At 50.6% G+C, this 24,023-nt stretch overlaps 1 protein-coding gene across 4 annotated transcripts in view; it reads right to left on the bottom strand.

The window, feature by feature from the left end:
* The window catches only part of ANKRD27 (ankyrin repeat domain 27), a 42,943-nt gene that overhangs the window by 7,119 nt on the left and 11,801 nt on the right, over window positions 1–24,023 (bottom strand). For 2 of the 4 annotated variants that reach the window (XM_010950030.3, XM_074369851.1), the window contains exons 3-21: window positions 22,924–23,034; window positions 20,944–21,100; window positions 20,080–20,234; window positions 19,562–19,621; window positions 19,427–19,480; window positions 19,249–19,314; window positions 19,085–19,161; window positions 18,306–18,427; window positions 17,148–17,226; window positions 16,512–16,644; window positions 14,067–14,159; window positions 12,939–13,066; window positions 12,308–12,390; window positions 11,364–11,479; window positions 10,491–10,583; window positions 8,841–9,038; window positions 6,382–6,654; window positions 5,275–5,319; window positions 3,105–3,227 (exon numbers count right to left, since the gene is read on the bottom strand). In XM_010950030.3, the coding sequence (XP_010948332.1) occupies window positions 3,105–3,227; window positions 5,275–5,319; window positions 6,382–6,654; window positions 8,841–9,038; window positions 10,491–10,583; window positions 11,364–11,479; window positions 12,308–12,390; window positions 12,939–13,066; window positions 14,067–14,159; window positions 16,512–16,644; window positions 17,148–17,226; window positions 18,306–18,427; window positions 19,085–19,161; window positions 19,249–19,314; window positions 19,427–19,480; window positions 19,562–19,621; window positions 20,080–20,234; window positions 20,944–21,100; window positions 22,924–23,034 (2,166 nt within the window). The remainder of the gene's footprint in view (window positions 1–3,104; window positions 3,228–5,274; window positions 5,320–6,381; window positions 6,655–8,840; window positions 9,039–10,490; window positions 10,584–11,363; window positions 11,480–12,307; window positions 12,391–12,938; window positions 13,067–14,066; window positions 14,160–16,511; window positions 16,645–17,147; window positions 17,227–18,305; window positions 18,428–19,084; window positions 19,162–19,248; window positions 19,315–19,426; window positions 19,481–19,561; window positions 19,622–20,079; window positions 20,235–20,943; window positions 21,101–22,923; window positions 23,035–24,023) is intronic. The other 2 variants (XM_074369853.1, XM_074369852.1) reach the window with 2 other exon arrangements.

Genomic DNA, 24,023 nt, shown 5'->3' with positions numbered 1-24,023 from the left:
AGATCTTTGCAACATTGGGATAAGCCAAGATTCCTTAGATAAGACACAGAAAGCAAAAATCATGAAAGAAAAGTTTGATAAACTAGATTTCATGAAAATTTTTAATGTTTGCTCTTTGCAAAAGGCAATTAAGAAAATGAAAAAGCAAGTCAGAATGGGAGAGAATGTTTGCCATATGTATATCTGACGGAGGACTTGTGCCAACTGGAATTTTAAAGAAACAAAAAATAAAAAACTCTTGCAACTCAAAAAGACAATCCAGCTTTTAAAAAAAAAATAGGCAAAAGATTTGAAAAGACTTCACAAGACAGCTGAATGGTCCGTCAATGAGCACAGAAAAGTAACATCTTTGGTTGTCAGGGAAATGCAAATCAAAATCAGTAATGACAAAACCAAAGTGTCAGAAGACAACAGTGATGGCCAGGGGATGCAGCAGGGGACGGGGAAAACTTCCAAGGCTCAGGAGAGAATATTTCAGGTGACAGAGACGGTCTGTATCTTGACCGTGCTGGTGGTTACCCGGCCACGAATTCGCTTATCAAATCCCACACAACTGTTTGTTGCTTATCTCCATAGTTCACCTTCATTTTTACCATGAAACTTCCTTAGCATTCACAGTGGTTTTACAATCGATCATGCGGATATAAAAACAATCAATCAGAAACTAGCAGGGCAAACAAAACTGATTTATAAACCAGTATAACTAAAAACAAACATTCCATTCCATTATCAATCATACAGTTGATAGTGGGATTAATATGTCAGTGTTTTCTGTGACCGATCAAGGATTAAAACTTGGGTCATCTAGTTCACTTTTTGATGATTGAAAATGTAATCGTCTTAAAAAAAAAGACTATGCTCAATTTAAAGGATGAATTTTACTGTATGTAATTGACACCCCAAAAATCAAAAACAAAGAAGTTGGGGGAGGGGATTGGGAACACAGGGCAATACCACTGCACACTGCCCAGAATTAAGTTAAAAAGTCAAAATAGCAAATGTTGACCAGGATGGGGAACTCGCACACCCTGCTGGCGGGAACGAACGATGCTACAATCACTCTGGAAAATTTGCCGTTCCTTATAAAAGTTAAGCATATACTTCCTGTATAACCCGGCAGTTACACTCCTAAGGTCATCACTCAAGCAAACATATGTGTATACGAAGACCTGTACACATGATAATCACAGCTGCTTTATTCACAAAGCCAAAGCCAGGAGAACAGATAAACAAATCACAGTACACTCAACAAAATGCTGCCCCGCCATAAAGAGAAATGAACTGAGCCAGCACGATTGCAGAAACATTCTGCTGAGCGAAGGAAAGAGTGTGTACTGTGTGGGTCCGTTCACACAGAATTCTAGAACATGCCATCGAGTCTGTAATGACTGAAGCAGATGAGTGGTTGCCTGGGATGCGGGGTGGGGGCAGGAGGGACGAGGAAGGGACTGAGAGCAGGGCAGGGACGGTCTGGAGGGGGTACGAACCTTCTGCATCTTGCCTGTGGGGATGGCTTCGTGGGTTTACACATCTGTGGAAACTCACCAAACTGTACACCTTAAATGGATGTTCTTTACTGGGTATAAGTTATACTCCAGGATGGGGTTTTTTTTAACAAACTCACTCTAAACGCACCCCTGGGCTAGCAGAGGATGGGGCTGGTGCGGGGGTGGGGATAGTTTTAATTTAATCACAGTATGAAGCAGTTTAGTTTTGCGTCTGTTTGAGAAATGACAAAAAGAGAAAAAAGATAAAGAGGATTTAAAAGAGCAGGGAACATAAATTGATCCAATAAATTCGACAGACACTGTGACGCGTAACTCAGTTTCTTGTTACAACTAATGCAGCGGGAGGTGGAGGAGGACAGAGTGCAGGTAAGTGGCGAGGACAACAAGGGACACAGTGACCACCTCCAGCCACACCCTGTCACTGGCCAGGCCTGTGGGCGGTGCGGCTCCACATCACGGCCTTGGGAACCGCGCCTGCCTTTTCTAATCCCTTTGTTTTCCACAGCAGCCCGCCCAAGGGAAGTCATTTTTTGGATGGTACATAACCAGTGGCCTGGGGACGGAACAGAAGTTGCATATCCCAATGTACACATCATGCTGCTGCTGAAAAGTTCCCCAAAGCGGGAAACCACCCCGAGTCCTTCAACAGGTCAAACAGGCTAAACAAAGCATGGCACCAACACGCCATGCAGCACTGCTCAGCGATAAAGAATAAACCGTCAATGACACGCACCAAGCTGGAAGCAGGCGGAGTGGATAAAGCCAATCCCCAAAGGTTCTAGGCTGTGTGATCACATTTATACAACAGTTTTGAAACGGCAAAATTCTCGAACTGGAGAACAGGTTAGTGGTTGCCAGGGGGTCAGGGAGGGTGGGGAGGGGTGACCAGGAGAGAGGTGGGGGTGGCTTTTAAAGGGCGACGCGAGTGATTCTCCTGGTGGTGAGTGAATGGTTCTGTACCTTGAAGGTGGTGGCAGATACACACACCTACACGTGGGATAAACCTGGGTCGAATGAAATACTCACATGTGTGCATGCGTGCACATGCAGACACACACACACACGAGCACAAGTAAACCTGGGGAAACCCGAGTGAGGCGGATGGACGGTGACCACGCTGATATCCTGGCTGGGATACGGTACCGTGGTTTTGCAAGCTATTACTGTTGGGGGAAACGGAGCAGACGGAACAGGGGTCTCTCTGTTCTTGGAGGGAGGGTCTTCCTGCAGCCGGGTGCACCAATGTGAGCAAAGGCAGCGGGCAATGGATCTTGCTGGGGGCACCAGGGCCACGAGGACAAAGACCCCTGGCACGTCTGTTCATAAGCTCCTGCCCTGTGACTCAGGGGCCCTGAGAGCCATTCAGACACTAAGCCTGAGAGCGCGTCCCTGCCCTGCTCCCTGACCTGCCTTGTTCCGAAAGCAGGCGGCCCGAGCCGGATCCTGCACACGTGTCCCCTTTCCCCTGCCCTGAGCTGGCTACTCCCCACCGTATCTCAGGAGATGCCTGGTCATTAGCTGGCTGAGACGCAGATAACTTGCCTAAGGGGAAAAAGGACAATCCACCCCCACCCTTCAACAGAAGAAAAGCCAAACCTTTTGAGCTGGAGCACACTTGGGGCACTGGCACAAGGGGTGACAAAATTCAACATCCACTGCGCCAGCAGCCTCCTCCACTTCATCCAGGTCCTCCTCTGTCCACTCAAAGAGGTAACGTACCTGTGGTCGGGAGGTACAGAGAAACAGGGTCTGAAAAAACTCATCCTGCAGCTCCGCTGCAAGCTATGGACACGGACACACACACACACACACACACACACACACACACACTCTCTCTCTCTCTCTCTCTCTCTCTCTCTCTCTCTCTCTCTCTCTCTCTCTCTCCCCCTCCCCCCCCTCTCTCTCAACTGTTCCCAAATCAGGACCTGCATTTCCTCAGCCACCAAAGTAACTTATAAACGACTTATAAACGACTGCAGCTCCCTCTCAAGGATTCCAGGGTTCACCTGCGCTCGAGCAAGCCTCTCTAATTCCTTTCAGTGGTGACATTCCCAGGTCGAGCCACCATTCCTGCAGAGAATGATTCTCTTCTTCTATCTGAAAAAGGGGCAGAGCGCTGCTGGCCCTGGGGCATCTCATGAGCACTTCCTCTTACACGATCCAGCCGTCTGCTTTCAACAGCTGGGGGAGGTAACTCACTCCAAGAGGCCAACAACTCGGTCAAGGCTACAAGTAACTGGTGACCGAACCTAGATGCAGGCTCTCTGACTCCACGCGGAGGTCCTTTCCACTTGCCCTGGCCCACCGGTGAAAGCATTGAAAAGACCCCAAACAGATCAGATTCCTGTTTCAGGAAAGACTAATTTCTAGTTTTTTATTAGATTTGGAGAAAAGAAAACAATATAGAAACACCTCCAGGCCTGGTTCCGAGCACTGAGGAAGTCAGCCTATGCCTGCAAGCAGGACTCTGTTCAACCACAGACGTTCCCCCAGCCTGGTCCCTTCCACGTCTGACAACAGATGCTCCTCAGGGTAAAAACACCAAAGGCCTCACCGAACAAGCTGATCCGGACAGACCGGACCGAGGGCAGTTCCTCTTGGTGCTTAGAAGGAACGAGATGCGGGCGGCGGCCTCGGGCAGCGGGCTGGAGGCTCTCACATGTGCAGGTGGGTCTGGATGGGACCGCAGGGCACCGGCCGTTTCTCACCTCTCCTCCCCAAGTGGCCTGACCCCCTGGCCCGCCCACAGGAGGGGGAAGAGATGTGTCCTGCCACAGGGACAGTCACATTCTCTTCTCCACATCGGCTCTCACTGCAGCGGGTGGGGAGCCAGAAGAATTCCTCCTCTGCTTCCCCCAAAGAACGCTGGGTCCCCTGGGGCTGGACTCACCAAGGGAACAACCAGCACCAGCCAGGTCCAGACACCTGCGTCCTCCCCTCAGGGTAACCGCCCGCCAAGCTGATGGAGGAACAGCAGCCCTGGGCCAAAGCTAACACACTGAAAGCTACATCCCAAGTCTTCACACCCCGGAGGCTGTTACAACCAGATCCCAGTCATTTCTGTCCACAGCCTTGAACTCAATCATCCGAGAAAAGCACTCTTGAAACACATCACTGCGAAGCTCTCCTGTAAATCCATTCCACTCAGAGCTCCTAACCTGGTGAGCGCTCATTTACTCCTCCGTTTTAAAGTGGGAGACATAACAAACTCCTTTCAGGAAGCCACAGGCCAGCCAGGGGAACTGCCCACGGGAGGCTTTAGTGACCTCACCACAGATGTTCCCGGACACCTGACAGGGAGGGTTACAACAGACACCTTAGTGCCATCTCATCCGGACACCTGCTCGTGACTCCTTGGAAGCCCAAGTCTGAGACTCAGCCTCCTGGCCAGGGTGTCGCAGCCGCCCACAGCTTCGGCAGGGCCACACCAATGCCATCTCCGCCCCTCCCCAACCCTGTCTGTTCGCCTTGCTCTCGGTGCCTCCAGACACAGGCTGGCCCTCTTGCCCACATCTCACCACCCTCCTGGAACATGAATGTCCAAAACGCAGGGACAGGCTCGCTCTCAGGCTTTATTCCGCCTGCCTCATTACTCATAGGGGGAAATGTCACCTCCCACCATCAAGTTATTTATATAAAATACACCCTTTCCGTGTGAGACTGAACGAGAACCCACACAGCCCCGAACTCACCTGGAGGCAAGAGACCCAGGCACAGCTGTTTAAACCGAGAGCAAGCTGTTTTATGCGAACTTCTAAACACTCACCATTTCTAGATCTCCATCAGCAACCACTCTTAAAAGTTTTTCTACCTTGATAAAAGGAAAAAAGAATGTTAGGAAAATAGTTTCAATAATTTAAAAAACACCATCCTGGAGACCTAGTAGCTTTCATTTGTGTCTTGATTTGTGGAGTTTTGACATCTCATTCAGTACCTTTCAAACACATCCCTAAAGTTGCCCAGACAGGGCCTGCAGGGTGGGGCTAGTGGGCAGGGAACCCATCCATTTAAGGTCTATAGAATGACCTGCCATTCATGTGCCACCGTGGGATGACGGCCACCTGAAAGAACAAGAGCTTCCTAAGAGGGTGGCCACCCCCAGAGCTGCATCTATTCAGCCCTCATTGTCCACACTGGCGGGGACCACCGGGGCGGATGCCCCCACACCCCTAGGAACGATGCCAGGCCTCCGTCAGACTCCAGAGCATGTCTCTCAGCTTCCTTTGCTGTGGTTCTGCATCAAGCTAAGCTTACTGGGCCCTCCAAGAGCAGATCATGGCTTGGGGGTGGCGGGGTAGGAGGGGCCCCCCACCCACAGGGGACGGGCAAAGGGATGGGGAAACATCTGCACAGTGACTGACACTGGACAGGCTCTATGGCAGGTTAGATGGAAAAACAAAACAAAACAGGCTATAAATCCGCTTTTACAAAACGCAACGTGTGAGTACGTGTAAACGTCTACATAACTTTGCAGGCAGTCAGGGGCGACACACCTCAGGGGAACAGGGGTGCGGGCGAGGTGGGAGGGAAGGGCAGAGAATTTACTTTGTAAAACCGTCTTACAGCAGGGGACCTCTGGGTGACTGACTCGACTTGTACTTTTCTTGGAATGCTCCTCCATCCCATCCCACACACATGCTCACACACACACACACACACACACACACACACACAGACACACTATCCACAAAGCAAAGAGCCGCGGAGGGCGCAGGCCATGAAAGGCAGGCAGGCTGAGGCTGGCCGGGCTCCCCTCCAGGGCACTGACCTCCGCCACAGCAGACGCGGCTGTCCCAGCGACGGGGCGGCCCTCATCAGGCCCCCGTAACACAGGGGCCCCCCTCCCCCGCGCCCTCCCATCCGGGGGCCTCACCTCCCTGAAGTCCTTCTTGGGGTCCTCTTGTCTGGGGCTCGCCAACACGGAGGAGAAGCTGGAGGCGGAGGACCCCTGGCTGACGGAGTCCACGGGGCGCGGAGGGGGTGGCGCGGGCGCCTGCGGCAAGGGAGCCGGACGCCGGGACAGAGGTGAGGGCCAGAGACAGGCTGCGCTCAAACACGGCCGATACACGCAGCCCCGCTCACTCACCTCCGAAGACTTCTGCCTCCTCTCGAAGGACAGGTGATGGGCTTCCATTATGGACAGAATCTAGGAGGACAAAGCAGGCGGGAAAAGCCCTGAGTGAGGGTTGCCAAAGCCTCATCACCCATCTCACCCCGCAGCCCAGCCGCCCCCTCGGGGAGACAGGGAACCGTCTGCCCCCTCGGGGAGACAGGGAACCGTCTTGGGGCCATGCTGATCATGTCCTACAGGAGGAGCTGGTGCTTCCCAGGAATGGGCTCAGGGGACAAGACAAGGCCAGGCACAGAGAGGAACTCAAAGGCTGCCTCGTCCAGCCCGGGCTGTCTGCCTTCAGGCTTAAAATGTGACCTTTCCGCCTGTAGTCCCGGGCCTCAGGCAGGAGCAGCCGGAGCTGAAAGCAGAAGGCAAGTCTGCCCCTTCCGTCTGCACATCTCCCTCTGGAAGGGCCTTTGGGAGAAGCTACAGTGCAGAGGTGCCCTCAGGCTCGCCACGGGCATCTTGGGCCAAGGATGGCATCAGCCAGTCTGGAGGCTCTGGCTGCTACAAAGCCAAGACCCCAGGAGCACACGGGCGACACCACTGGGGCCCCCCAGGTCACGAGCAGGGATTTAAACCATCAAAAACCGCGCTACCATAGGTTTCATATCGTGTTCTTATCACACAAACAAAATAGTAACACAACAATAAAAAATAATAATGATAATTTAAAAAAAAAAAAAGAGGGCAGTGGGAAACTTTTGGAAGGGATGGACACGTTTACACCTGGGTTGTGGTGTTGGTCTCATGAGCGTGGACTTAGCTCCAAACTCATCAAGTCATATACATTAAAGATGAACAGCTTTTTGTACGTCAATCGTATCTCAATAAAGCAGCTTAAAAGGAAAACCTGTGCCACTCCTAGCAGAAGACATGAACTGAAAGAACTCTCTAGAACAGAGTTGGAAATTGTTAAAGGGGGCCAATGAAACATGAAGAGGCAGAAAGCAGGACCTGTGCCAAGGGAGACGACTGGAGGCCTGTATTGAAACGGAATCACTTATAGAACCAACCTAAGTGTCCACGGACAGATGACTGGATGAAGATGTGGCATATACACAACGGAATACTACTCAGCCATAAAAAAGAATAAAACGATGCCATTTGCAGCAACACGGATAGACTTGGAGAGCATTATGCTAAGAGAAATAAATCAGATGGAGCAAGATAAATACTGTATGATATCACTTATATGATGAATCTAAAAACATGGCACAAATGAACTTATTTACAAAACAGAAATAGACTCAGAGATACATAAAACCAACTTATGGTTACCAGAAAGGAAAGGTGGTTGGGAGGGATAAATTGAGAGTTTGGGATTTGCGGATACTAACTACTGTGTATAAAAGGGGTAAATGACAAGGTCCTACTGTAGAGCACAGGGAACTATAGTCAACACCTTGTAACAGTGCATAATGAAAAAGAATATGAAAAGGAATATATATGTATAACTGAGTCACTATGCTGTTACACCAGAAATTAACACAACACTGTAAATCGACTATACTTCAATTTTTAGAAACTGGAATTACTTATGTGAGCCTCTAGTTGGGATGTTCTGGACACATCGGTCTGATGACCTTGGACGTCCACTGCACGTGGCGCTATGCGCCCTCTGGCTAGCTGGCCACACGCGTCTCTGAAGGCATCCCTTCACCAGAGCTGCTGCTGGGAGACAGGCACAGAGGCCCGGCCTCTGCGTACCCCATCCACCGCTCACGAGGTGGGTACCGTCACGACATGCTGTCCAGAGCTATGTGTTTCCCGAAATTACTAGCAGGAAAAGAGGAGTAGGTCCTTAACAAAGCACTTATGAAGGAAACTATACCCGGTGATGCTCAAGCTCAGCCAAGTTAAACTTCAGGAGCTAAGAGTGAAGTAGCAGGACACGTCCTGCTCCCACGCCCGGTCCCTGCTCCTCCCGGCCAGAGCCGCTGCCATTTGCTCATAAATCCGCAGCATTCAGAGGCCGCGGTAAACTCTGCTGGGAGCAGCTCTGGGCACAACACTGACAAAAGCCACCACTAAAGCTGAGAATAATGTAAATATGTAAAACCCATGAATGACCGGGTCCCAAATGCAGCAGAGAGGGTGCAGGCCAAGTTCTAGCCTCGCACACTAACGCACAGTTTGAACAGCTTGGCCAAGACCTAATCTGTGGAAGTTGATTTTTTCTAAGAGTCGTGTTGCTGCTTCAAGGTGAAAAAGGCTACCTTTGAGTTTAACGCACACTTGAGAGGCGTTTCCTTCAGCCTGTTCTGGATCTCTGTAGACGCTCCATTTTGCAGCAATGTCTCGATGATGCCCTGGTAACCCCAGCGCGCGGCGATGTGCAAGGGGGTGTCTCCTTTCTCGTTACCGATGTCCAGTCTGCACGACTGCACGTCATAGTAGACCAGGGCCTTCACGCACTGCAGACAAAATGGGAAATGCCACCGTTAAGTCCCACGCCTAGCCTCGGGCAGCTCTGCGCACGCCACAGCCCCCACAGCCCCATACAATCCAGGCGCCACTGGCCAAGCAGACGTGCCGTTAACAGAGAGTCAGATCTCCAGGGTTCCAGGTGACCTGATCAGGTCGCATCATTTTCTCAAAAGAACCCGACTACCAATCAATAAGAAATGGCTGAATAAACTGTGACATACCGTGTGCAGACGGGTCACCACAGCAGGCCAGAGACCCCTACCCCTTGAAAGGCCTGCCAGCAAGGCTGGCCCTTGACTTGGGGTGTTCCTCGGGAGTCTGGATTTGGGGAGTGTGCCCAGAGTCCCATAACCGATAAGAGGGGCTTAATGGATCTAAGTTCCTTTTGCAACAATGGGGGTTTATGCTGAACACCCACTTCCCTTCTGGGAGTCTGGAATTTTGATAGATGCTCAGGCAGAGGGTGTCTACACCACCAGCCTCCAGCAAAAATCTTGGGTACCCAGTCCCCAATGGGCCTCCCTGGCGGAAAACACTTCACTTGTGCTGTTAGGCCTGGCTGCTGGAGGAATAAGCATGTCCCATGTGACTCCACAGGGTGACACTTTTGGAAGCCTGCGCCTGATTCCTCCCGTCTTCACCCTTGGCTGGTTTTGCTCTGAGTCCTTTCACTGCAATAAATCATAGCTCTGAGTACAACTCTGTGCTGAGTCTTGTGAGCCCGAATCACTGTACTGGGGAGTGTTCTCAGGGACCCCGACAAAACATATGCAATAGATTACCGTGCAGTGATTACAGAACCAGATCAACATCTACTGACCTATGGGATGTCCACGATGTATTAAGTTACGACAGTAAACTGCATAAAAACGTGTGGGGTGTGATCGTGTTCACACAACTACCTAACCCAGCCTGGCAGGCGAGAATTCTATCACTGAACCACCCATGCACCCCACCTAACCCAGCCTGAACCATCCGTCAGTATAAATCTACCTGTAATATACCATGGAGAGGAGGGGGGGAAATCTCTCTCTCTCTCACACACACACACACACAGACACACACAAACATGGAGTTAAATACTAAGTGAAAATGATAAAATTCCTTGATGTTACCATAAAGATACAAAATGCAGAAACTGAGTGTGAACAGAGGTAGGAAGCAGATGGGAAGCAGGGATGAGTGAAAACCATTTAATCTCAGGAAAAGACAATGGGCAGTTAAGTTTCAGATTTCTGCGGTTTCAACACAGCATCTGTAATAAGTTTTTGAATGTTTTCATTAAAAAAAAAACTGCCCACCAAATGCTCCCATCATTGTCAAGATCATTGTCAACGTAACACATGACATTCAACTAATCGGAAATTCACATTTCTCCACGGGGGAGGGAGGGAGGGAGGGTCAGAGCGGCCACCCTGGGAACAGTGAGTGCCACTTACGTCCTCATGGCCATGCGTGCAGGCCAGGTGCAGGGCCGTGTTGCCGTTGTTGTCCTGCACTTCAGGGCTGGCTTTGTAGTGCAGGAGCAGCAGCTTGAGGAGAGGAGAGACCAGGTGAGCACCAGCGAGCCCGGGTGCAGGCACACGCCTCCTCAGTGGCGTGGCCTGGGGTCTTGCAGGGGGACATCGCTGGTCTCATCTACTTAACACTATAATTAAAGGTGCATCAACCATGTAACAGAAAATAAACTGAAAAAGAATGTGTGTAGGTATATATGGATAACAGAATCGCTGTGCTGTACACCTGAAACCAACACAACGTTGTAAATCAACTATACTTTTGATTTAAAAGTATAGGGTAATAGGGCTGGGGTAATCCAGGCATTGGTAGTTTTAATTTTTTTTTTTTTGGTGGGGGTGAAGGTAATTAGGTTTATTGATTTTTTTTTTTTAATGGCGGTACTAGGGATTGAATCCAGGACCTTCTGCATGCTAGACATGCATTCTACCACTGAGCTACATCCTCCCCTACCCTAATCAACTATACTTTTATTTAAAATAAATTTAAACATTTTTTAAAAAGCAGGAAAAAAAATTGTATCATCACTCTCATCCTTCCTGATGAGAAGTCTGGAGATTAAAAAGCCCCACCATCCTTCCCCCAAATTAACATGATGTTTCAAATCTACACCTAACAGTTTTGGTCCAGCAGACCCTTGGGGAGGGCCTGAGACCCCAGTCCTTCCCGCGGGGCAGCGGCAGAGCCAGCGTGGAGCAGAGGAGGCGCCAGGACAACTGAGAAGCCACACGCAGAGCCCGGCCCGGCCAAGCCTGCGCTCGGCGGAGGGGGCTTAGGGGGGCGGCTCTGCTCACCGTCACACTCTGATAGCCCTTCTGACACGCAAGGTGAAGCGGGGTCGAGCCGTGGTAGTCCGTGGCGTTCACCACCGCGCCCTTGGAAACCAGAAGGTCGATGAGGGATGCCTGCCCTACAGAACAGAAGGGAAGACAGGGGGTGCTTCCCAAATCCTGCAGGTGAAGCTGCGACATTATCCACTCTCCCATTCCAGGGCACGAGACACGCCAGGAGGCATTTTTCTGCTTGAGAGGAACCAGAGCTAAGTTCAAGTCAGACTCAGAATGCTCTGGGGTGGCCCTTGGAGGGGACTCGGCTGCAGCCCACATCCCAGCAACGGAAGGTAGGAGGAAAGAGCCTCAGACGTCCACAGAACAGCCCGTGGTGCATCAGTTCACAGGAATGTTGTGCAACCATTAAAAAAACACTGACGTGGAGAAATGTTCTTACATGCTGCCAAGTGAAAAAAAGCACCGACCAGAGCAGCAGAGCAGTACAATCCCCGCAGTATCATATGTTTTCTCTACACGTACACAGGAGCACGCTGAAACCTCAGTCATAAATCAAAACGACAGGGCGGGGAGGGGTGATACTACAGACGTCTGTGTTTTCTACCTTGAATGGGCACTTTTTTTTTTTAATGTGCACCCTGAAAGACAGCTAACTTTTTAAAGCAGGATATAAGAACCCCAATTCTGAGGACATTCTCACAGCTCGGATTCAAGCCCTTCCTGGCAGGCCCACGAGCCCAGGGGCAGTGTCAGGCGTCCACACAGTAAGAGCACAGATACGTGCTCGTCCAGCCTGGGGGCAGCATACAGAGGCCCCCGGGGGGTGGGCCATGACTCAACCCCTTCTACCACCCGACACCATCGCCCCCAGTCAGCTACCCTCTGCGGGGCCACCCTCAGGCCCCATCCCTTTGCCCTGATCGCACAGAGGCCAACACAAGATCACATACCACAGAGGGCAGCCACATGGAGTGGTGTATGACCCCTGTCGTCTCTGGAGAACGGAGTGACCACTGAGGGGTCATTCAGCCTCCTAAAACAGAAAGAAGGCTCAGCAAAATACACCCTAGGAATGGACTTGTGGGTCCTGGGACGAGAAGACAGATCTCTGGGTGTGTGTGATCCAAGCTGGCCTCCTCCACAGTGTCCCAGAGAGCATCAGCCTGGCTTCCGCAGGGTGAGGACCAGGCACCCAGCTCCAGTGCCCCTCCTCCTGCCCCACCCCCACTAGGCCTTGACACCCAGCAAAATAGCCTGACAAAGGGGAAGCCAAAAAGGTTACTGGGAGAAGCTGACATTCCTCCCAACCTAAAACAACCCATCTTCCGAGGCTCGGTCAGGCCCTCTGCCCACCTACCCTGGCAAGCAGGCCAGCGGTGTGCCAGGTACTTTTATGACCTTTATCCCAACTGATTCTCCAAAGAGAGACGGAGGTGCAGCCTCCATCTCACAGCAGAGGAAGCAGGGTGTAGAGAGGATATGTTCCTCATTCAAAATCACACAGCAGACAAGTGGAAAAGTTCCGTCCAGGGCCCAAAGTCCCCCACATCCCGGCACTGAGCCTGCCCGGGACCCTCTTACCCGGAGACGAGTTTCTCACACTCATCACAGAAGCACAGGGGGTGACACATCTTTTGGACGGCATCTTTATCTTGGTCTTCTTGGCTCAGAAGTCTCTCCACTTCTTTCTGGTCACCTGCTGCGATGTGCTAAAAAGCGACATCAAAAACACTATTGATATTAAGGGACTATTCGCCCTTTGAGGTGTGGATTTTTGTGTGTCCTTACAGAAACACACATCCATGTGTGGGTGGATGGAATGATTTGCTCTCTGGGACTGGTTTCAAAATAACTGGGACAGAGAGGGAAAGTGGGTGGGGGCAGAAATAAAACAAGATTGGGAGATGGCTCCACGGGAGTTAATTCATTACCCTATTCTCTTTCACTTTTGTAAATGTTAGAAATTTTCCGTAACTAAAAAAAAATGACAAAATTTCCAGAACAGCAAGAGTTGAGGGGCAATACATCCTGAACCTCGGTGTGGATTTTGACCCTGTAACTAACAGAGCCTTGGTTTGCAGAACAGCTACAATTAGCGTGAGACCCTGTCAACAAACAAATGTACAGGGCTCACCCCTGTGATTCATGAAGGTGTTCCCCTCAGGGAGTGAGATGTTCTGGGGGACTCATAGCTCTGGACCCTGCAAAGAACCCACTCTGGCCCCACTGGCCTCCTGATGGCTACCTCGCAGGGCACCGCACCAGCCTCCCTGCAACCAATCAGATCTGGGAAGGGAGCTGCCTGCAGGTACCAGGGGATCAAGCCATCACCAGGTGCCACACTCCCTGCCCAGTGCACTCACACAACCATCTGTAATGCGGGCTCCTGGGGCCGAGAAGAGGCACCCGTGAGGCACCACTGAGCTGACCCTAAAGAACAACTTGTGTTTTGCCGAATGGAGAGGGAGGACAGCCCTGGCAGAGGCCTGGTGCCTTGGCTGTGCTGGCCAGTGGGGCTACAGCATAGCTCACAGGAGGGGAGATGAGCAGCCGTTGAGACCTCAGCCTTCCTACCACCCACTTGAGCACAAAATGAATGTCCACGTGTAAGTGCGCAGATTGCCCTGATGGGTTCTAGAGAGACAAGAGACAAGGAAGGAGGCAGCACTCCTCACACAGCTGGGCCCACGGGGCCTCCTGGTGTCTTACCTGAAACAGGCCGTCAATGGGAGTTGAAGTCATCTGAGACAGCAAGCTCATTCTCTGCTTCAGGAACAGTCTGTCGCCAAATCCCTCAGACTCCTGTAGGAAAACCCGACAATCCGCTATATGACATGCCCCGGGCTGTCAGTGCAGATCCTTGAAAACAGAGGACCCAGGAACGATCCTGGCCATTTCCCATGGAATTAGGACCAGCGGTGCCTCTACCCTCTCTCTGAGCTGCAGAGCAGACCCTCACCCGGCTGGGAGAGGGGTGCCCCGACTGCCTCTCCGGGGAGTGGGGCTCTGGTGTTAGGATCTGGGGGGTGTGTGTGAGTGTGTGTGAATGTGGCATCTCAGTGTGGAATACAGCATGCACACACCATCGTCCTCCAGATGGAAAACCTGGACTGTCCTGGCCTCCCCCTCCTCTCCAATGTCCGTCCTAATGCCTGCACAGCCCTGTCCCCTGCATTTACTTATGAACGTGCTTAAAGAACGTTGATGGTCATCTCAAGTATAATTATGTCTTGGGGAAAAAATTTCTGTGAAACTACATTATATTTTACGAAGAGCTGATGGTAAAATACAGTCTAATTAACTAATTAACACTTAGTCTTCAATGCTTTTCAGAAACCTCACCTGCTGTGTGGAGACACTCCTGGGCTCTTTGCCCAGGAAACACCACCAACACAGAAACGTGGCCTCGCACGTCCCTAGATGGAACGGCACTAAGGCAGGGGCAACCCCACAGGTGTGATCCCAGGGCGGGTGTCACAAAAGACAGGGAAGCCACCATACCTGCTCTGTCAATAAAGGTAAAGGGCGTCTCTCAGGCCTGACCCACTCAAGACCCAAGGGACAAGCTCAGCAGCCAGCCGTAAGGATGATGAAACCTTGTCCCCAAGTCTGGGCAGACCATCTGGGAAGGCAGGACCGGGGTCTGACAGCCCAGTCAAGAGGGGCGCCCTGGGCTGTGCCCACCCAAGCTAACGGCCACCCAGCCATGCACGATGTACCAGGGAACCAGGAAACAGAGACGTCCAGATGCAGGACGTTTTATACCATGAATTTCAATTGCCTGTTTAGTGAAAAGAAAGAACCCTGTAATTTTTGGCTTGTTTTCAGTTTAAATTTTATCACTGAATGAAAGACCCCACCGCCGCCATAAAACGTGTTGGCCAACAGCCACATTCCAAGGGCGATCAGATCAGACCCTGGACAAGAACAGAACTTAATTCCTCAGCCAGTGCCCTGATACTGTCGGGCTGCGTGCCAACAAGTGCAGCATAAGCTCAAATTCTGGATAAAAATACAACTGTATCAGCACAGAAAAAGAGACATATACCAACGTGTTAATAAAAGTCACCCCCAGCTAGTGAGTTCAGGAGAGGCTTTTGTTGTCTCTACTGCAACTTTATATGCTTCAAATATTGTTTAGAAGCAAATAGAAGTCTTCTCATCAGAAAAAAAATGAAACTATTCTTTTTTGGGGGAAAAAGCAGTATACAAGATTAGCTACGATATCACTTCAATGATGTAAAGTATACACAGATAGGAAAAAAACTGAAAAATACACAAACATGTTAATAATGAATGAATTCAGGGAAACTTCTTGTACCCGAGGGCCCCTCTCTGGGCAGGCCTATGTTCTTTTCCAGATGTTTCTGTGCATCATTACTTAGGAGCTTCTAACATCAGGAGAAAATTCAGATCAAGTGAATGTCCAATACTCAGGACCCTTGGTTTTTCATACAGAAATCTCTTCACTTGATTGATTTCAACTATGTGATTTCTGTGAGGACGCTCATGTTCTGCTGGTCAGTACACAGTGAAATAAGCCAGCAGTGCAACCTTGGTTTAAGGGTCTCACAATCCTCGTGGGAAAAGGATTGCCTCCGCCAGCCAAAGCTCCCCAACCAAGAAAATAGTAAGAGGGCCACTGAGTCCTCAAGCTGCAGACGTTAGTAATCACATTTCTTGGAGGAAGATATAGCTCGGCGTTAGAGTATGTGCTTAGCATGCACAAGGTCCTGGGTTCAACCCCCCAGTACCTCCACTAAAAAATAAAATAAAAAATTAATTTAAAATAAGTAAAGAAACCTAATTACCTCCCCCAAAAAACAAACAAACAAACAAAAATCTCATTTCTTGCTGATGGTGGTCCCTGCTCCCAGCTTCCCTTCCTGCCCGTGTGCTTCTGAGGACAACAAGGATTAATGCAGCAGGAGTGGGGGGAACGTGAGCGCCAAGGACACCCCGCCAACTTTCACAACCAACTGGGTGCCAGGTTTTCAGTCTGCTGGGCAGCTTTGAAGCCTCGCAGCCCTCAAAGGGCTCAGGCCCTGTGTCCTCAGGAGAGCGTTTATGAATGCCCGTCCCCAACACCACCCTCAGAACCCCATCACACATGCCATGACACCCACAAGGAAAAGGGCAGGAGGGAGAGCTTACCGGTGGCTTGACGGAGAGGTTTCCCTGCCGGATATATTCAATCGCAGCCTCGATTGAGGTCAGGCAGTATCCCAATTCATCCTTGGCCGAGATGCTAAACCTGAAGTTTTTGATATAACTCAAATTTGCCATCCTGATGAAAAGAAGGAGAACGTTCCGTTGTTGTGGACTCAACTGACACCTGGGCGGAAACAAGGCTAATGGCTTGGTCGTCAAGTTGCTTAGCAACAGGGAGCTACGGCTGCTTCCGTATCTCTATTTAGCGGGTGCACACCTAGGAAAATCAGTCAAGCTCCTTGTCACTGTCTTGGAATAGGCTCGTTTTTAGGAAGCTGGTTACTGTAAAGTGAACTTGGGTTTCTGTGGGAAAAGGATGGGCTTTGGAGACAGACAGACTTGGGGTCAGCCTCCGGCTCAGCCACTGGCTGGCCACGCGTTCCAGAAATGGGAAACAAAAGCTCTCTGGGCCTCAGTTTCCCCGTCTGTAAGTGGACTGAAAGGCAGCCCCTGCAGAACGAAGGCAGGGCGGGTACGGCACCAGGCTCAGAAGGGGGGCTCAATTTCCAAGAAGGGCACTACAACAATCACGGTGCAGGGCTGCTGTTTTGAAAAAGCATCTTAACAAAAAAAGATTACCAATTCGGGATCTCTGTTTTCACAAGCAAATATAACAGGACTGATAGCAGATCGTCAGCACACATGGTCTCCAAGTTCACTGCAAAGGGGGGAAACACACGTTCAAAGCCGTCCCAGGATTCACACGGACCGACACACGCACCAACTCCCTGCCACCACTCAACCCACAAAACCACAACCCAGGAAGGTGACACACCAGGGAGAAATGCAATTGCACAGTATCCTTTCTGGTGTCCTGAGGAGACGTCAGATCCCAGGGGTAAACTAACGCCTGGCATCCTCAGAACACGTGTAAAAGCAGAAAACTCCAAGCAGACTACCCCTTGCTTCCTTCCGGGACAGATAATGAGTCCCAGGAAGTCAGTGATGGTGGATACAACTCGAACAAGGGCCTGAGCCACTGCCAAAAGCCTCTTTTCTCCTGGGATCATTTCTGTTTTACACTCTGAGGAGCCTAATGAGTCTAATGTTCACATGCAGCTGGACTCTACTCATTTTCGTTGAAATTTTGTTTCAGTAATCCATCCACATGGTGAAAATTTCAAACAGTACCTAAAGAGCAAAAACCATGCACGTCTGTCCCACCCCTGCCTCCCGGACTTCCTTCCCAGAGACAACTGCTGCTGCTTCCCACGTGTCTTTCCACAGACAGTCTCTGACTCGCCGTGGTACGTGTGGATGTCCAGCCCCCCAACCTCAGCAATGCTGCTGGAAGTGTACCCTATACACTCCTGCTTATTTCACTTAATACGCTCGGCACACCGTCCCCTAGCTGCACACACAGATCTGCCTCCTCGTTACTTTTGTCTTAGCTTATTTTGTTCTGTTTTACTTCTTCTAACGGAAAATTTTAAATATACACAAAATTAGAGAGAACAACCTAACAAACAGTTGAGCCCCCAGGTACCCATCACCAGCTTGGCTTGTTTTTTGAGGCCACTGCTTCTCTGACACCCTCTTCTTACCTAATCACGCCTGACCCACCCTCTCACCCCCGTTCCTAGGCACCCACTCCTCAGAGCAGAATCTCAGGCAGGGATGCTCTGTTGCACATCAGCCTGTCCTTATGACCCTTTGAGACGGCACTGCTCCTTGACAGATGTTCCAATCTGGACGCGTGCAGCTACCCCACGGCCAGCCCCTTCCCCGGGCACAGACCTCTCTGGCTAGGAGACTGGGTGATCAGCTGCACCACCTTTCGCAAACAAGCCAGCTTCTGCTGCGGTGAGGTGCATCTATTCAGCTGAGCCAGCTCCCTCTTTGCACGAGGTATGTTGAAGCTGTAACATAATTTGGAAGGGGACGACTGAAGAGCACGGTGCAAGGGCCCGCCTTCTTGGAGCTAAGCACATACCTCAGAGTTACATTTCTTATAGCAAACCGCAAATAAGGAAAAACAAAAATAGAAACTCAGAAGTAATCTGACTCAACTCAGTGGCAAAATATGACAGCTTTCAAGGTCCCAATCATATAGCTGCACCAGAAAATTAGAAAAAAAAAAAATCAATCATCCTCAGCCCAAAGGGTGGAGGAAGAGTTTAAACATAAACACTTTAGACATTTTTGTATCCTAACAGAACTTAAATTCAAAAGGAGGTGCCTCTATGGCAGGGGTCCCTCAGATGGGCAGGTGAACAGAGCCGTCGGCTGCAGGACCCACCTGGGCAAGTTACGTGCCCGCCCAGAGACCAGCCGTGCAAAACCCCATCCCCTCTGGCTCCACCCACTGGCACGCCGGCAGGTGGGCATGGGAGAGTGACAGCTTCGAGACAGTCATCTGCCAGCTTCAGCCCTTGATCCCTGGTCACAGATAACTGCCCTGCACCTCGGTACGAACCACATGAAATCAGTGCCGCCACCACTGCTGAGGGCCCTGAGTCCCGGGGACACGGCGCCCCGGCCACCAAGGACGCCGCTGCTGCAGCACAATCCCTTACCTGAACTCAGGCTTCACACCGATCTCCTTCTGCTGAAGATCTTGAAGGCTTCTTGTGATTTTGTTAAAGGCAGCATCCTAACAACAAATTTTAAGGAAGCTTCAAATCTCTTTAAAAGCTCAGAGTAAAGCTTCCATCCTGGGCGACGGTGATGTAGAACCTACCTCGCTTGCCTCCATGGTCCCCACGTATTTAAAGATCAGATCGTAAATATCATGCTGGACGTACATCTGTGAAACCAACGGGCCCCAGTTCAAGGTGCGTGGAGGGCGACACAGAGGATGACACGGAGGGTCCCCCGCCGCTGCCGCCTTCCCTCCCGCTGCTGCCCTGGCCTCTTACCTCTACCGCCTGCTTCATCAGGTTCATCTGGGCCTCCTGCTTGGCAAGCACTTTCTGGAGAACAAGAGGAGTACAGTTATCGAGCTGGGACGGGCACGCGGGCAAGTTCTCCCTTTGGGAGGTCGTGCTGCTTACCAGGTGGGAGTCCCTCAGGAGCTGCTGGAGGCATTTGGTGTAGAGAGCATTCACGGAGTCCTGTGCGACACAGAACAGAGACACAGGTCATCCTCATAATCCAAAGCCATAACACAACACCCAGGACGTGTAACGCAACCTGGGGCAGAACATTTCACAAAAAAAAAAACGTATTTCCTGGGTGATAAGCTCTAAGTCCTAATGTCCTAAGTCCTATCAAATCAAGGATGTGATTTTTTTTTTTGCCAACTTTTCTTTTTAGGTATATATATATGCATTAAGAGCAGAAAAAAAATCCCTCTAGGGTTAAAATAGATGATAACATTTATTGCTACACTTTTCTGTGATTTTCAAGTTTTCCACGTGTTCTGTACTACGGCTATAGGTAGAAAGAAACATTTAAACAAAACTGCCAACAGTGGAGGCAGCAAAGTTACAGAGTGAACCAAGGGGGAACCCGGTGCTCTGAGCTGGCCTGAGATGGGGCACGCCTAGCAGAGCAAGATATGGCTACTGACTATGTGATGACGGAGGCTCTTTCTTTCACACTCTCTGAACGTTCGCTGGAAAGAGGCGATATTCCTGTCAAATTTCTCCGCATGTCTTCCCAAAAACTCTCTCACATCTTCGATGGTTTTTAGGGAAAAGGAATCTGAAGATGTTGAAGGTTCTTCTGAAAAAGAGACTGAGGGTCAGGCTGGCTGAAGCTTTCACTGTTTCCACCAGGGCAAGTCCCACAATCCTTTGCCTTGCTCTTCTAGGGTCTGAGGCTCCATCTTCCACGGGAGGAGAGGAATGATCTTATTTCAACATCCTGCCTAAGAGCAGCCCAGTTACAGGACAACTGGGGTCCAGAGAGCCTGGTCCTCTTAGAGACAAAACCTCAGCTCCTTTGGGACCATGGACGTGACCCGTGAGGATCTGGTGAAGAAGTCCTGATTCCTGACAATAAGAGTCTCAGACAGCATTTGGCACATTAAATCTTACCTCAATTTCCTGGAGCACTGAAGAATTATTATCCATTAAAAATAATGAGATTCCAAAGAGGCACAGCAGTGAGGCTGGGTGGCTATAAGGTAGCCCTAAAGCTGAGGCCCAGAGACAAAGCCAGGGCTACCACTCTGCACAACTCCAGGGGGCGACACTGATGTCTACAGGTGTAACATCCAACAGATGCAACCATGCACAGCAGCCTAATCCATATCTCCTGAGCTCGAGTTGACTTTTTGATTAAGTTCTACGGGGAGTTATTGTAAACAGTTGCACGGGTTTCTAGTGGCCTCTTGAATATTTTATGGGATGTTTGTAACAGCTCTGTCAGGAGGAAATTCAACAAGCATGTTTCTCCAAATCAGGAGAAGTGGGGCTTTCTCCCAGAATACCTGAACTCTCTCTCTTTTCCAAAGGATGGGCTATACAGAGTATGCTGAAACCTTCTTCTTTTTCATTGTAGAAAGTCTCTTCGAAGAGAATGGGCACTGACAGAAGACAGGCGAAACCAGCTCCTAGTTTAATCCTGTTTCCTTGGATAAAGACATCCTGGAACAAGAGAGCCATCACTGCACCAGCAGCAGCCAGTGTGACCACCGACCTCTCAGCCAGCCCTGCCACTGCCCCGGCCCCCAACAATCTGGCACGTCACCCCACCTGCCTGCCCTCCCTCCAGGGTGGGTTTGTGGGGACACCAACCTTTCTAGTTTCCTGATCCTGAAATGCTTCCTTTCCTGCGTTCACCCTGTCCCTGGGACTACGTAGTACCCTGATCCTTTTCACATGTTGCAACAAGAAAGCATTAAGCTGCTCCTCGGAGCAGAAGAAAACCTGTACCCTCAGGGAAAGGTAAAAGAAGGCTCTCCTCTCTGAATAAGAGACCAGGATGACCGGTGCTGCAACGTGGAGGGGCCGGAGGATGCAAGCTGCATCCGCTGCACGGCTCACCACTGGGTCATGGCTGGGGTGCCTGGGAAGACCGGCCACAATGAGCCCGATGCCTCTGTTCTCCTGGTAGATTTGGGTACCACGAAGAGAACAAGTAAACTGACCAGTGACTGGCAGCTGTGGTGAGCAGATCCCTGGCAGGAAAACAGCAGCATACTCAGGAGGCATGGGGCTACGGTCCCCCCACCGAGCTGGTGTACTGGTACCCCCAACCCTGCCTCTGACCCTGTCCCTCCTCAACTCCCACAGCGCCCACAAGCCCAGCTGCAGGAGCATCACTGGTGGGGACCCCTGACCATGGGTCGGCTGAAGACCACAGCCAGTCCTCACTGGGGAATGGAACCTCCCCCTCTCAGAACCCATCTGCTTCCGCTTACAAAATGAGAAAATGCCTTCCCCAGAGTTAACACCAACGATGAGACAGGCCGGCGTCACGTGTCTCCTGACATGATACAGTGAAAGGGGTAAAGTGCCCTTCCGAGGCGTTCCACCAAAAACACACAACTGCGATCTCACCGCGGGGGAACGTCAGAGAAACCCACACGGCAGGAGATCGACAGAGCAAGACAAAAACATCGCAGTCATGAAAGACAGACACTGAGGAACTGTTCCCAAGGGGAGGAAACTAAAAAGACGAATACACTGCATGATCCTGGACCTGACAAAATAAGTTTTTGGGTTTGTTTTGTTTTTTGCTATAAAAGGATGTTACAGTTAGCACAGATTGCATAAGGACAGTATGCTGGAAAATCGTATTCTATCAGTGTCAAATTTTCTAAGTGTGATCGCTATGCTGCAGTTACATGGGAAATGCACAATGTTTTGGAGTAAAGGGACATGGTGTCTGCAACTTACTCTTCCTGAAAAAGGTTCAGAAAAAGTAATAGTGTGTGTGTGTGTGTGTGTAGACAGACAGATGGGGAGATAAAACAAATGTGGCAAAAATGCTAACAGTTGGTCAGTCTAGGGGAAGGGTATGTGAGAGTTCTCTGTACTTGACTGAAACCTTCCATAGGTTTGAGATGATTTCAAATCAAGAAGTTCTTCAACAATGAGAAAATCATCCATGACGTCCGGTCTGTGGTCAAGAAACTGACAAGCCTTCAAAGGCGCTGGGATAAGCAACTCTCCTTGACAGGGTCTCTCTGTCCCATGACAGCGGTGTCCCATGACTCCCCGACTCCCTGGCAGAAGCCCCAGGGGCTGAAGGAGAGGTGCCCGGCCCTCGCCTGCTCCGGGCCTCAGCCAGGGCCCTGCTCCCCACTGCCAGCTCCTCTTCCCTGACAGGCAGCAGGGCTGCTGTGGTGTCAAAGCTATCATGTAACAGAGACGTGAAAAGGGTGAGAAGCGGGATTCTCTCCCCTCCCCTGCTCCCACATGCTGAGTGAGTGGCCTTGGTTGACCCACCAGAAGTGAGTGAATACCTTGCCATTTAAGGTCTGAAAGTGTTCCTCCACCGGGATCAAAATGTAGGACTCAAACTGACAGGTAGACTGAACACTGCTTGACAGGCTTCCTTTGCAGGGTACTAAGATCTGCAAAAAAGAAAAAATTAGGGTGACTCTTAAACACATGTGTCAGTTACAACTTTAGCAGAACAGGATGCAGCCAAAGATGCTCCCGCTGGAACTGCTGTGGGGACCTGCTGGCAGAGAGGACACCTGGGGTCACTGGCCAAGGTGGCAGCAGCTGATCTGTTGTCATGGTGATGGAAGCTGAGGCTGCCCCCACCCCTGGGCAGAGGGAGGTGGCACAAGCCTCTTCCATCTCAGACCCCAGACTGGCCAGCTCACTCCCACACCGCTGGGCCCCTCCCCACAGCTACCCCGGGTGCCCCACTCTGTCCTCAACAGGACTGGGAATGATTCCAGATAAAGAAAGGATGGTTTGGAAAGTACAGAAAAGTGAACCTACAATGTCACACGTAATCCCACCGCCTGGGGGGTAAACACTGCACACTGAAGATAGTTTCCTGCCCATCTTTTTCCTACATTTTTTTAAGCCTAATTGTGATTACAGTTGATAAAATACAGGCCACAGAATCACTGCTGCTTATCGCAGGCTGCCACCTCCACCAGAGAGGGTGCCAGACTCTTATCTGTGGGGCCGGCTCAACCTGAAATGTGAAGTTTGGACCCACTGTGGCCACCACGCTGACCAGGCATCGGTTTCTCTGCTCAACACAGCAAAGGGAAGGAGCTAGACTCTCAACCTGCCTTCTGCCCCAGCAACCACACTAGGATCTGTGCTTGGCCCCGGGACTCGTGTTTAAGAGCAGTCTCTCATCCTTGTAACCCTGGAAACCCAGCATAGTGCCCGGCACGGTAGGAGATGCTGGATGTTTATCAGATGAATCCCTGTACTGAACAAATCCTGAGAACTGGGCTACAGGCCTCAGTGTCCTTAGTTGGGCTGCATAGATATTTACTTGAAAGTCAGTTCTTTGGAATGCGGAAGCCTGCTGCTAGGTTCCCAGGAACCCCATAATTAAAGGGCTCCGATAAAAGGAACGAATTTAATCTCC

The sequence above is a fragment of the Camelus bactrianus genome, chromosome 9 (genome assembly GCF_048773025.1).
Source record: "Camelus bactrianus isolate YW-2024 breed Bactrian camel chromosome 9, ASM4877302v1, whole genome shotgun sequence".
NCBI classification, from domain to species: Eukaryota; Metazoa; Chordata; class Mammalia; order Artiodactyla; family Camelidae; genus Camelus; species Camelus bactrianus.
This window is presented reverse-complemented; position numbering and strand designations above follow the sequence as displayed.